At 44.0% G+C, this 12,500-nt stretch overlaps 1 protein-coding gene across 5 annotated transcripts in view; it reads right to left on the reverse strand.

The window, feature by feature from the left end:
• Window positions 1–12,500, reverse strand: part of LOC133618410 (receptor-type tyrosine-protein phosphatase S-like) — a 425,684-nt gene that overhangs the window by 70,682 nt on the left and 342,502 nt on the right. For all 5 annotated transcript variants that reach the window (XR_012050994.1, XM_061978745.2, XM_061978743.2 and 2 more), the window contains one exon: window positions 8,790–8,902. Coding sequence is in view for 4 of the 5 variants with exons in the window: in XM_061978745.2 (XP_061834729.1) it covers window positions 8,790–8,902 (113 nt within the window). In the remaining variant the exon portion in view is untranslated. The remainder of the gene's footprint in view (window positions 1–8,789; window positions 8,903–12,500) is intronic.

Consider the following 12,500-nt stretch of genomic DNA (forward strand, 5'->3'; position numbering starts at 1 on the left):
GGGGTTTGAACGCGCGCACACAAAGGAAGCAAAACCTCCCTGGGTCCTTCCACCTCGCCCGGAAACATCTTTAATTTGACTTCTACTTGTCATTTTACAAGCGCTGTGGAACCGCGGCCCAAATGACCGCAGGCATCATCGTACAGAACCATTTTCATGGCAAAAAGGGGAAGAAAGCGAGTGCTTCAAGGCAAGAGTTTGAGTGTAGATGAAATTTGGATTTCCGAAGTGGGTAACAAAAAAAAAAACGGCTTGCGTCCATGGTTCTCGCCCGGAAAAGGGTGGAGTGCCATCTCCGGGTTGGGGAGGAGACCCTGCCCCAAGTGGAGGAGTTCAAGTACCTCGGAGTCAGCTTGCTGCAAGGTTCGTTCCCCCGGGATGCAAACGGACCACTCCGGACAGGACGTGCAGGTAGGAACATGATTTATTCTCAAAAACTCAAACAAGTGCCAAAACAGAAAACAAGCCGACGGAACAAGGTGCCGATCGCACTCGAAGCTAAGGCTACCACTTAGCATAGGCAAAAAGACAAGGAATACTCACGTAACTTGTTGCATGAAGCAAACAATGAAGCCAGGCCGACTGACCGGCAAAGGCAGGCTTAAATAGTCCCTCTGATTAGTGCTCGGAAAACAAGTGAGCGTCCCGAGCACCAATCAGAGACAGGTGGGAACAATAAGCACCCATGGTAAGTAAAAACAAACATAGGTGCACAAAAACAGGAACTAAGGGAGTCCAAAACTAACAGAATATAAGAAAAACATGATCCGGGCCATGGATCATGACACATATGTTTAATGTACCCTAAGATTTTTAGCTAAAATAAAGAAAATAATGCATTTTTTTGTGGTTCCCTTCTATTTAGAAAAGTACCAAAAATTACTGGAAAGTATCGAAATAATTTTGGTACCGGTACCATGTTTGTGGTCCCCTTTATTCAAAAAGGTATCGATAAGAAATACATGTTTGTACCGGTACTGTGGAGGATGCATATATGTTTAAGAGTTCTTTCTTTTTACATAGACAGAACGCTAATTAGGAGGGGTTTGAACGCGCGCACACAAAGGAAGCAAAACCTCCCTGGGTCCTTCCACCTCGCCCGGAAACATCTTTAATTTGACTTCTACTTGTCATTTTACAAGCGCTGTGGAACCACAGCCCAAATGACCGCAGGCATCATCGCACAGAACCATTTTCATGGCAAAAGGGGAAGAAAGCGAGTGCTTCAAGGCAAGAGTCAAATATTCTTATGATGGACGAGAGAAGAGCCAAGTGATGTATTCACTTTGCATGCTCACTACCTTCTTTTTCCACATCTTCTCTAGTTTGAAAGTAATCATTGACGATTTTGTTGCCGCCTTGTATGATGTCACGTTTTAGTTTCTATGTACTACATTAGTCAAATAATTCCATCCATCCATCCATTTTCTTCCGCTTATCCGAGGTCGGGTCGCGGGGGCAGCAGCCTAAGCAGGGAAGCCCAGACTTCCCTCTCCCCAGCCACTTCATCCAGCTCCTCCCGGGGGATCCCGAGGCGTTCCCAGGCCAGCCGGGAGACATAGTCTTCCCAACGTGTCCTGGGTCTTCCCCGTGGCCTCCTACCGGTCGGACGTGCCCTAAACACCTCCCTAGGGAGGCGTTGGGGTGGCATCTTGACCAGATGCCCGAACCACCTCATCTGGCTCCTCTCCATGTGGAGGAGCAGCGGCTTTACTTTGAGCTCCTCCCGGATGACAGAGCTTCTCACCCTATCTCTAAGGGAGAGCCCCGCCACCCGGCGGAGGAAACTCATTTGGGCCGCTTGTACCCGTGATCTTGTCCTTTGGGTCATAACCCAAAGCTCATGACCATAGGTGAGGATGGGAACGTAGATCGACCAGTAAATTGAGAGCTTTGCCTTCCGGCTCAGCTCCTTCTTCACCACAACGGATCGATACAGCGTCCGCATTACTGAAGACGCCGCACCGATCCGCCTGTCGATCTCACGATCCACTCTTCCCTCACACGTGAACAAGACTCCGAGGTACTTGAACTCCTCCACTTGGGGCAGGGTCTCCTCCCCAACCCGGAGATGGAACTCCACCCTTTTCGACTGCTTGTACCCGTGATCTTGTCCTTTCAGTCATAACCCAAAGCTCATGACCATAGGTGAGGATGGGAACGTAGATCGATCGGTAAATTGAGAGCTTTGCCTTCCGGCTCAGCTCCTTCTTCACCACAACAAATCGATACAGCTGAAGACGCCGCACCGATCCACTTGTCGATCTCACCATCCACTCTTCCCTCACTCATGAATAAAACTCCCAAGTACTTGAACTCCTCCACTTGGGGCAAGATCTCCTCCCCAACCCGGAGATGGCACTCCACCCTTTTCCGGGCGAGAACCATGGACTCTGACTTGGAGGTGCTGATTCTCATCCCAGTCGCTTCACACTCGGCTGCGAATTGATCCAGTGAGAGCTGAAGATCCTGGCCAGATGAAGCCATCAGGACCACATCATCTGCAAAAAGTAGACACCTAATCCTGCAGCCACCAAACCGGATCCCCTCAACGCCTTGACTGCGCCTAGAAATTCTGTCCATAAAAATTATGAACAGAATCGGTGACAAAGGGCAGCCTTGGCGGAGTCCAACCCTCACTGGAAACGGGTCCGACTTTTCGCCGGCAATGCGGACCAAGCTCCGACACTGATCGTACAGGGAGCGGACCGCCCCAATCAGACAGTCCGATACCCCATACTCTCTGAGCACTCCCCACAGGACTTCCAGGGGTACACAGTCAAATGCCTTCTCCAAGTCCACAAAACACATGTAGACTGAAGCCATCAGGACCACACTCCCCACAGGACTTCCAGGGGTACACAGTCAAATGCCTTCTCCAAGTCCACAAAACACATGTAGACTGAAGCCATCAGGACCACATCATCTTCAAAAAGCAGAGACCTAATCCTGCAGCCACCAAACCGGATCCCCTCAACGCCTTGACTGCACCTAGAAATTCTGTCCATAAAAATTATGAACAGAATCGGTGACAAAGGGCAGCATTGGCGGAGTCCAACCCTCAGTGGAAACGTGTCCGACTTACTATCGGCAATGCGGACCAAGCTCTGGCACTGATCGTACAGGGAGCGGACTGCCACAATCAGACAGTCCGATACCCCATACTCTCTGAGCACTCCCCACAGGACTTCCAGGGGTACATGGTCAAATGCCTTCTCCAAGTCCACAAAGCACATGTAGACTGAAGCCATCAGGACCACATCATCTGCAAAAAGCAGAGACCTAATCCTGCAGCCACCAAACCGGATCCCCTCAACGCCTTGACTGCACCTAGAAATTCTGTCCATAAAAATTATGAACAGAATCGGTGACAAAGGGCAGCATTGGCGGAGTCCAACCCTCAGTGGAAACGTGTCCGACTTACTATCGGCAATGCGGACCAAGCTCTGGCACTGATCGTACAGGGAGCGGACTGCCACAATCAGACAGTCCGATACCCCATACTCTCTGAGCACTCCCCACAGGGCTTCCAGGGGTACACGGTCAAATGCCTTCTCCAAGTCCACAAAGCACATGTAGACTGAAGCCATCAGGACCACATCATCTGCAAAAAGCAAAGACCTAATCCTGCAGCCACCAAACCGGATCCCATCAACGCCCTGACTGCGCCTAGAAATTCTGTCCATAAAAATTATGAACAGAATCGGTGACAAAGGGGAGCCTTGGCGGAGTCCAACCCTCACTGGAAACGGGTCCGACTTACCGCCGGCAATGCGGACCAAGCTCCGACACTGATCGTACAGGGAGCGGACCGCCACAATCAGACAGTCCGATAACCCATACTCTCTGAGCACTCCCCACAGGACTTCCAGGGGTACACGGTCAAATGCCTTCTCCAAGTACACAAAACACATGTAGACTGAAGCCATCAGGACCACATCATCTGTAAAAAGCAGAGACCTAATCCTGCAGCCACCAAACCGGATCCCCTCAACGCCTTGACTGCGCCTAGAAATTCTGTCCATAAAAGTTATGAACAGAATCGGTGACAAAGGGCAGCCTTGGCGGAGTCCAACCCTCACTGGAAACGGGTCTGACTTACTGCCGGCAATGCGGACCAAGCTCTGGCACTGATCATACAGGGAGCGGACCGCCACAATCAGACAATCCGATACCCCATACTCTCTGAACACTCCCCACAGGACTTCCCGAGGGACACGGTCGAATGCCTTCTCCAAGTCCACAAAACACATGTAGACTGAAGCCATCAGGACCACATGATCTGCAAAAAACAGAGACCTAATCCTGCAGCCACCAAACCGGATCCCCTCAACGCCCTGACTGCACCTAGCAATTCTGTCCATAAAAGTTATGAACAGAATGGGTGACAAAGGGCAGCCTTGGCGGAGTCCAACCCTCACTGGAAACGGGTCCGACTTACCGCCGGCAATGCGAACCAAGCTCTGACACTGATCATACAGGGAGCGGACCGCCACAATCAGACAGTCCGATACCCCATACTCTCTGAGCACTCCCCACAGGACTTCCAGGGGTACACGGTCAAATGCCTTCTCCAAGTCCACAAAGCACATGTAGACTGAAGCCATCAGGACCACATCATCTGCAAAAAGCATAAATCTAATCCTGCAGCCACCAAACCGGATCCCCTCAACGCCCTGACTGCACCTAGCAATTCTGTCCATAAAAGTTATGAACAGAATGGGTGACAAAGGGCAGCCTTGGCGGAGTCCAACCCTCACTGGAAACGGGTCCGACTTACCGCCGGCAATGCGAACCAAGCTCTGACACTGATCATACAGGGAGCGGACCGCCACAATCAGACAGTCCGATACCCCATACTCTCTGAGCACTCCCCACAGGACTTCCCGGGGTACACGGTCGAATGCCTTCTCCAAGTCTACAAAGCACATGTAGACTGAAGCCATCAGGACCACATCATCTGCAAAAAGCAGAGACCTAATCCTGCAGCCACCAAACCAGATCCCCTCAACGCCCTGACTGCGCCTAGAAATTCTGTCCATAAAAGTTATGAACAGAATGGGTGACAAAGGGCAGCCTTGGCGGTGTCCAACCCTCACTGGAAACGTGTCCGACTTACTGCCGGCAATGCGGACCAAGCTCTGACACTGATCATACAGGGAGAGGACCGCCACAATCAGACAGTCCGATAACCCATACTCTCTGAGCATTCCCCACAGGACTTCCAGGGGTACACGGTCAAATGCCTTCTCCAAGTCCACAAAACACATGTAGACTGAAGCCATCAGGACCACATCATCTGCAAAAAGCAAAGACCTAATCCTGCAGCCACCAAACCGGATCCCCTCAACGCCCTGACTGCGCCTAGAAATTCTGTCCATAAAAGTTATGAACAGAATGGGTGACAAAGGGCAGCCTTGGCGGAGTCCAACCCTCACTGGAAACGTGTCCGACTTACTGCCGGCAATGCGAACCAAGCTCTGGCACTGATCGTACAGGGAGCGGACCGCCACAATCAGACAGTCCGATACCCCATACTCTCTGAGCACTCCCCACAGGACTTCCCGGGGTACACGGTCGAATGCCTTCTCCAAGTCTACAAAGCACATGTAGACTGAAGCCATCAGGACCACATCATCTGCAAAAAGCAGAGCCCTAATCCTGCAGCCACCAAACCGGATCCCCTTAACGCCCTGACTGCGCCTAGAAATTCTATCCATAAAAGTTCAGAACAGAATGGGTGACAAAGGGCAGCCTTGGCGGAGTCCAACCCTCACTGGAAACAGGTCCGACTTACTGCCGGCAATGCGGACCAAGCTCTGACACTGATCATACAGGGAGCGGCCCGCCACAATCAGACAGTCCGATACCCCATACTCTCTGAGCACTCCCCACAGGACTTCCAGGGGTACACGGTCAAATGCCTTCTCCAAGTCCACAAAGCACATGTAGACTGGTTGGGCAAACTCCCATGCACCCTCAAGGACCCTGTCGAGAGTATAGAGCTGGTCCACAGGAGAGGAATATACATCCGTGAATATCCACTTGAGCCTTATTCGCTTTCTGGACTCTGCATGGAGGTCGTGAACAGACTGGTGGTGTGTGGAGCAAAGGAAACGACGTTGTTTCTAAAGAGTGTGGCCCCACTTGGCTGGATCCATGTCAATGAGTCACTCGTGCCATTTTCACCTTTAAACCTTCTAAATTCAATGTTCAAGGACTTCTGCGCGGGATTTCTCTCATTTCCTTCTATTCCGAGAAGCTGTCATGTGGAATGTGGGTGGAGATGATTTGTTTTATTCTTTCTCCCCCACACAGCTCTGACTCAGTGGTGCTGTACGGCATGGATTGTGGCCGGGCGGACCTCCGGGGTCCAGGCTCATTTGTGAGCTGATGAAGGGTAGCGACAACTGAAATCACCGGTGAGGGCAGCAGCGGGTTAGCACTCACAAGCAAGAGCAATCTCCCTCCGAATGTTCTGCGCTCCTGTAGAATAATGCTGCCCGGTGGAGTCGTGCCATTGCGAGGATGGAGCTCCACCTTTCTTCACTGACGGCATGCTGTTTGTAGAGGTTGCCCTCTCGTGGGTTCTTCAGACCACCATACACTACCAGGAGAGCCAGGAATTCCGGGTATAACACTGTTTTATTTTCATATAATAGTGCAAAGTCTTTTGCTTTCCAGCAAACTATCTTTCTCTCCTGCGTCCGCTCAGCAGCACCTCCAACTCCAACTACTCGTCTCATCACGGCTGCTGCTAATAAAGGCGACAGGTGATTAGATAACAAGGCCCACCTGGGCCATCTACGCACCTGTCGCTGTCTTCGAGGCCGGTCCTGGCAACACCCCGTTCCGCGGCAGGCCCGCAGGCCACGCCCCCTCCACACTGTTGTTCTTTAACGCTGCGTCCACATGAATACAGATACTATTTCAACAACGCCTATTTTTCGATGCCTTGCACAGGTTTTGTTGTCCCTAAAAATGTGGAGGTTTTCAAAAAATTCCTGCTTAAGAGTTTGAGTGTAGATGAAATTTGGATTTCCGAAGTGGGGAACAAAATAAAAACGGCTTGCGTCCATGGTTCTTGCCCGGAAAAGGGTGGAGTGCCATCTCCGGGTTGGGGAGGAGACCCTGCCCCAAGTGGAGGAGTTCAAGTACCTCGGAGTCAGCTTGCTGCAAGGTTCGTTCCCCCGGGATGCAAACGGACCACTCCGGACAGGACGTGCAGGTAGGAACATGATTTATTCTCAAAAACTCGAACAAGTGCCAAAACAAAAAACAAGCCGACGGAACAACGTGCCGATCGCACTCGAAGCTAAGGCTACCACTTAGCATAGGCAAAAAGACAAGGAATACTCACGTAACTTGTTGCATGAAGCAAACAATGAAGCCAGGCCGACTGACCGGCAAAGGCAGGCTTAAATAGTCCCTCTGATTAGTGCTCGGAAAACAAGTGAGCGTCCCGAGCACCAATCAGAGACAGGTGGGAACAATAAGCACCCATGGTAAGTAAAAACAAACAAAGGTGCACAAAAACAGGAACTAAGGGAGTCCAAAACTAACAGAATATAACAAAAACATGATCCGGGCCATGGATCATGACACATATGTTTAATGTACCCTACGATTTTTAGCTAAAATAAAGAAAATAATGCATTTTTTTGTGGTTCCCTTCTATTTAGAAAAGTACCGAAAATTACCGGAAAGTTTCAAAATAATTTTGGTACCGGTACCATGTTTGTGGTCCCCTTTATTCAAAAAGGTATCGATAAGAAATACATTTTTGTACGGGTACTGTGGAGGATGCATATATGTTTAAGAGTTCTTTCTTTTTACATAGCCATGTTTAGAGTATCTAGTACTTTTCGTTTGTATGTTCTACTAGTTTCTCTTGTGTTCAGAGGTCTGTTTTGTGTCTTAACCTTGAATGTGAATACCTCCCCCACTGGTTCCTTATCAGTGTTGCGAGGGGGAGATGGGGGTTTTCTTTGTGTGAAAAGGATTTGGCTTTTCCGTTTGAATGTCAGATCAACTAGAGTAGCCGATATGAATGTATTGGTTAAGTTGACCTCCTAAAGCTTTAGTAAAACTTGAAAATATTCAAATTCTGTCTTGATGGTCCTTCTTAGTCAGCATATATGTCATGGGGAGATGGGGTTTTCTTTGTGTGAAAAGGATTTGGCTTTTCCGTTTGAATGTCAGATCAACTAGAGTAGCCGATATGAATGTATTGGTTAAGTTGACCTCCTAAAGCTTTAGTAAAACTTGAAAATATTCAAATTCTGTCTTGATGGTCTTTCTTAGTCAGCATATATGTCATCGAAAGAACTTGGGATTGACCAATAACTTAGATTCCCTGGGAGGAAGAGCTGGTCGACGCAACAGTACCAAAATATTGGAATGGGGACAACCCTAGCTCTACTGGTAGTGCACTCCATTAAGCTGCATTTGCTTCAAGATACGATTCATCGTTGCAAACCCCACTTTTACTTGGTGCAGATCTCCACTGTCCCACATAGCAGAGAAAAGACAGGAACACATCCAAGGTGAGGCGGACACAGGGACAATTACTGGGGAAACAGGACTAGAATTGGAATATTCTGGGATAAAACAAGCTTTATTTTTAACGCATCTGCTGACCAACTGCCAAGATTCCCAGACCAATAAAAGTATGAGCGTAATGCCCTTAATGTCAGAGTTCCTCTGACTCTCAACACATTGTGCGGAATTAAATGCAACTGGTAAAAGAAAATGTAATTTGAGGTACAACTTTGAGCGCATGTTCTTACCTGGAGTCTGGAAGTTGATGCGTCTCATCTCCACGGGGTCTGTAGGGTGATGGGCCATCATCTCTGCGTTACTCAGCAGACTCTTCGTCCCCGGCTCAGACTCTTTACGCTTGCTGCACGGACACAACCGTTATTGAAAGAGCCATTAGCACACGCAAGCATGCATTTAATGAAAAAGGAGAGAGTCAGCACCGACACGTCATTAGCATCGGCCCCGGCGACTTCATCCACATACATAAACAGATGTGCTGTGTAACATTACACCGTACGGTGTTACAGTCTATAAGTGCCACAGGAAACAAAGTTACAAAGGGCTGGACGTTGGACATATTGCATGTTTGGTTTAGGAGTTAACGCATTATTTCAGGATTCTAAGAACATTACTGTCATATTGAGTAAAAAAAACAATTTTTGTGTTTGCAAACCTTACAAAAGCATATGTTTCTAGTACAACTCACAAATAATTCATTAATACAGGCAGTATTAGACACATTGCATGTTTGGTTTAGGAGTTATGCTTGCAGACATTTTTTATCGCTTCAATCGTATTATCTCAGACTTCTAAGAACATTACTGTCATATTGAGTAAAAAACTAATTTTTGTGTTTGCAAACCTTATAAAAGCACATGTTTCTAGTAAAACTCACAAAGATACATTAATGCAGGCATTATTAGACATATTGCATGTTGGGTTTAGGAGTTATGCTTAAAGAAATGTTTTATTGCTTCAAACACATTATCTCAGGATTCTAAGAACATTACTGTTGAGGAAAAAGCAAATTTTTGTGTTTGCAAACCTTACAAAAGCACATGTTTCTAGTAAAACACACACCGATACATTAATACAAGCATTATTAGACATATTGCATGTTGGGTTTAGGAGTTATTCTTGAATATTTTTTTATTGCTTCAATCGCATTATCTCAGGATTCTAAGAACATTACTGTCATATTGAGTAAAAAACACATTTTTGTGTTTGCAAACCTTACAAAAGCACATGTTTCTAGTAAAACTCACAAAGATACATTAATGCAGGCATTATTAGACATATTGCATGTTTGGTTCAGGAATTATTCTTGAATATTTGTTTTTATTGCTTCATCACATAATCTCAGGATTCTAAGAACATTTTTGTCCTATTAAGTAAAACAAAAAATGTGTTTGCAAACCTTACAAAAGCACATGTTTCCAGTAAAACTCACAAATTAGACATATTACATGTTAGGTTTAGGAGTTATGCTTGAGGAATTGTTATATTGTTTCAAACACATTATATCAGGATTCTAAGAACATTTCTGTCATATTGAGCAAAAAACAAATGTTTGTGTTTGCAAACCTTACAAAATCACATGTTTCTAGTAAAACTCACAAAGATACATTAATGCAGGCATTATTAGACATATTGCATGTTGGGTTTAGGAGTTACGCTTGAAGACATGTTTTATTGCTTCAATCGCATTATCTCAAGATTCTAAGAACATTACTGTCATATTGAGTAAAAAAACCAACTATTTTATGTGTTTGCAAACCTTACAAAAGCACATGTTTCTAGTAAAACCCACAAAGAGACATTAATACAAGCATTATTAGACATATTGTATGTTTGGTTTACGAATTATTCTTGAATATTTTTTTATTGCTTCAATCATATTATCTCAGACTTCTAAGAACATTACTTACATATTGAGTAAAAAACTGATTTTTGTGTTTTCAAACCTTACAAAATCACATGTTTCTAGTAAAACTCACAAAGATACTTTAATGCAGGCATTATTAGACATATTGCATGTTGGGTTTAGGAGTTACGCTTGAAGACATGTTTTATTGCTTCAATCGCATTATCTCAAGATTCTAAGAACATTACTGTCATATTGAGTAAAAAAAACAACTATTTTATGTGTTTGCAAACCTTACAAAAGCACATGTTTCCAGTAAAACTCACAAATTAGACATATTACATGTTAGGTTTAGGAGTTATGCTTGAAACAATTTTTTATTGCTTCAATCGCATGATATCAGGATTCTAAGAACATTACTGTCATATTGAGTAAAAAACACATTTTTGTGTTTGCAAACCTTACAAAAGCACATGTTTCTGGTAAAACTCACAAATTATTAGACATGTATGTTGGGTTTAGGAGTTATGCTTGAATACATTTTTATTGCTTCAATCGCATTATCTCAGGGTTCTAAGAACATTACTGTCATATTGAGTAAAAAACAAATTTTTTGTGTTAGCAAACCTTACAAAAGCACATGTTTCTAATAAAACTCACAAAGATACATTAATGCAGGCATTATTAGACATATTGCATGTTGGGTTTAGGAGTTACGCTTGAAGACATGTTTTATTGCTTCAATCGCATTATCTCAAGATTCTAAGAACATTACTGTCATATTGAGTAAAAAACAACAACTATTTTATGACGATTTTGGGTACTTAGAAAACCGCTATATAAATCCCAGGTATTATTATTATTATTATGTCTAGTAATGCCTGTCATAATGTATTGCATGTTGGGTTTAGGAGTTATGTCTAAATAACTGTCATATTGAGTTTGACAGTTATACTGTCATATTAAGTAAAAAACTAATTTTTGTATTTGCAAACCTTACAAAAGCACATGTTTCTAGTAAAACTCACAAATTTACATTATTACAAGCATTATTAGACATATTGCATGTTTGGTTTACGAATTATTCTTGAATATTTTTTTTATTGCTTCAATCATATTATCTCAGACTTCTAAGAACATTACTATCATTTTGAGTAAAAAACTGATTTTTGTGTTTTCAAACCTTACAAAAGCACATGTTTCTAGTAAAACTCACAAAGATACATTAATGCAGGCATTATTAGACATATTGCATGTTTGGTTTAGGAGTTATGTCTAAATAACTGTCATATTGAGTTTGACAGTTATACTGTCATATTAAGTAAAAAACTAATTTTTGTATTTGCAAACCTTACAAAAGCACATGTTTCTAGTAAAACTCACAAATATACATTATTACAAGCATTATTAGACATATTGCATGTTTGGTTTACGAATTATTCTTGAATATTTTTTTATTGCTTCAATCATATTATCTCAGACTTCTAAGAACATTACTATCATATTGAGTAAAAAACTGATTTTTGTGTTTTCAAACCTTACAAAAGCACATGTTTCTAGTAAAACTCACACTGATACATTAATGCAGGCATTATTAGACATATTGCATGTTGGGTTTAGGAGTTCTGCTTGAATAATTTGTTATTGCTTCAAACACATTATCTCAGGATTCTAAGAACATTACTGTCCTATTAAGTAAAACAAAAAATGTGTTTGCAAACCTTACAAAAGCACATGTTTCCAGTAAAACTCACAAATTAGACATATTACATGTTAGGTTTAGGAGTTATGCTTGAGGAATTGTTATATTGTTTCAAACACATTATATCAGGATTCTAAGAACATTTCTGTCATATTGAGCAAAAAACAAATGTTTGTGTTTGCAAACCTTACAAAATCACATGTTTCTAGTAAAACTCACAAAGATACATTAATGCAGGCATTATTAGACATATTGCATGTTGGGTTTAGGAGTTACGCTTGAAGACATGTTTTATTGCTTCAATCGCATTATCTCAAGATTCTAAGAACATTACTGTCATATTGAGTAAAAAAAACAACTATTTTATGTGTTTGCAAACCTTACAAAAGCACA

This window comes from Nerophis lumbriciformis, linkage group LG19 (genome assembly GCF_033978685.3).
Source record: "Nerophis lumbriciformis linkage group LG19, RoL_Nlum_v2.1, whole genome shotgun sequence".
NCBI lineage: Eukaryota > Metazoa > Chordata > Actinopteri > Syngnathiformes > Syngnathidae > Nerophis > Nerophis lumbriciformis.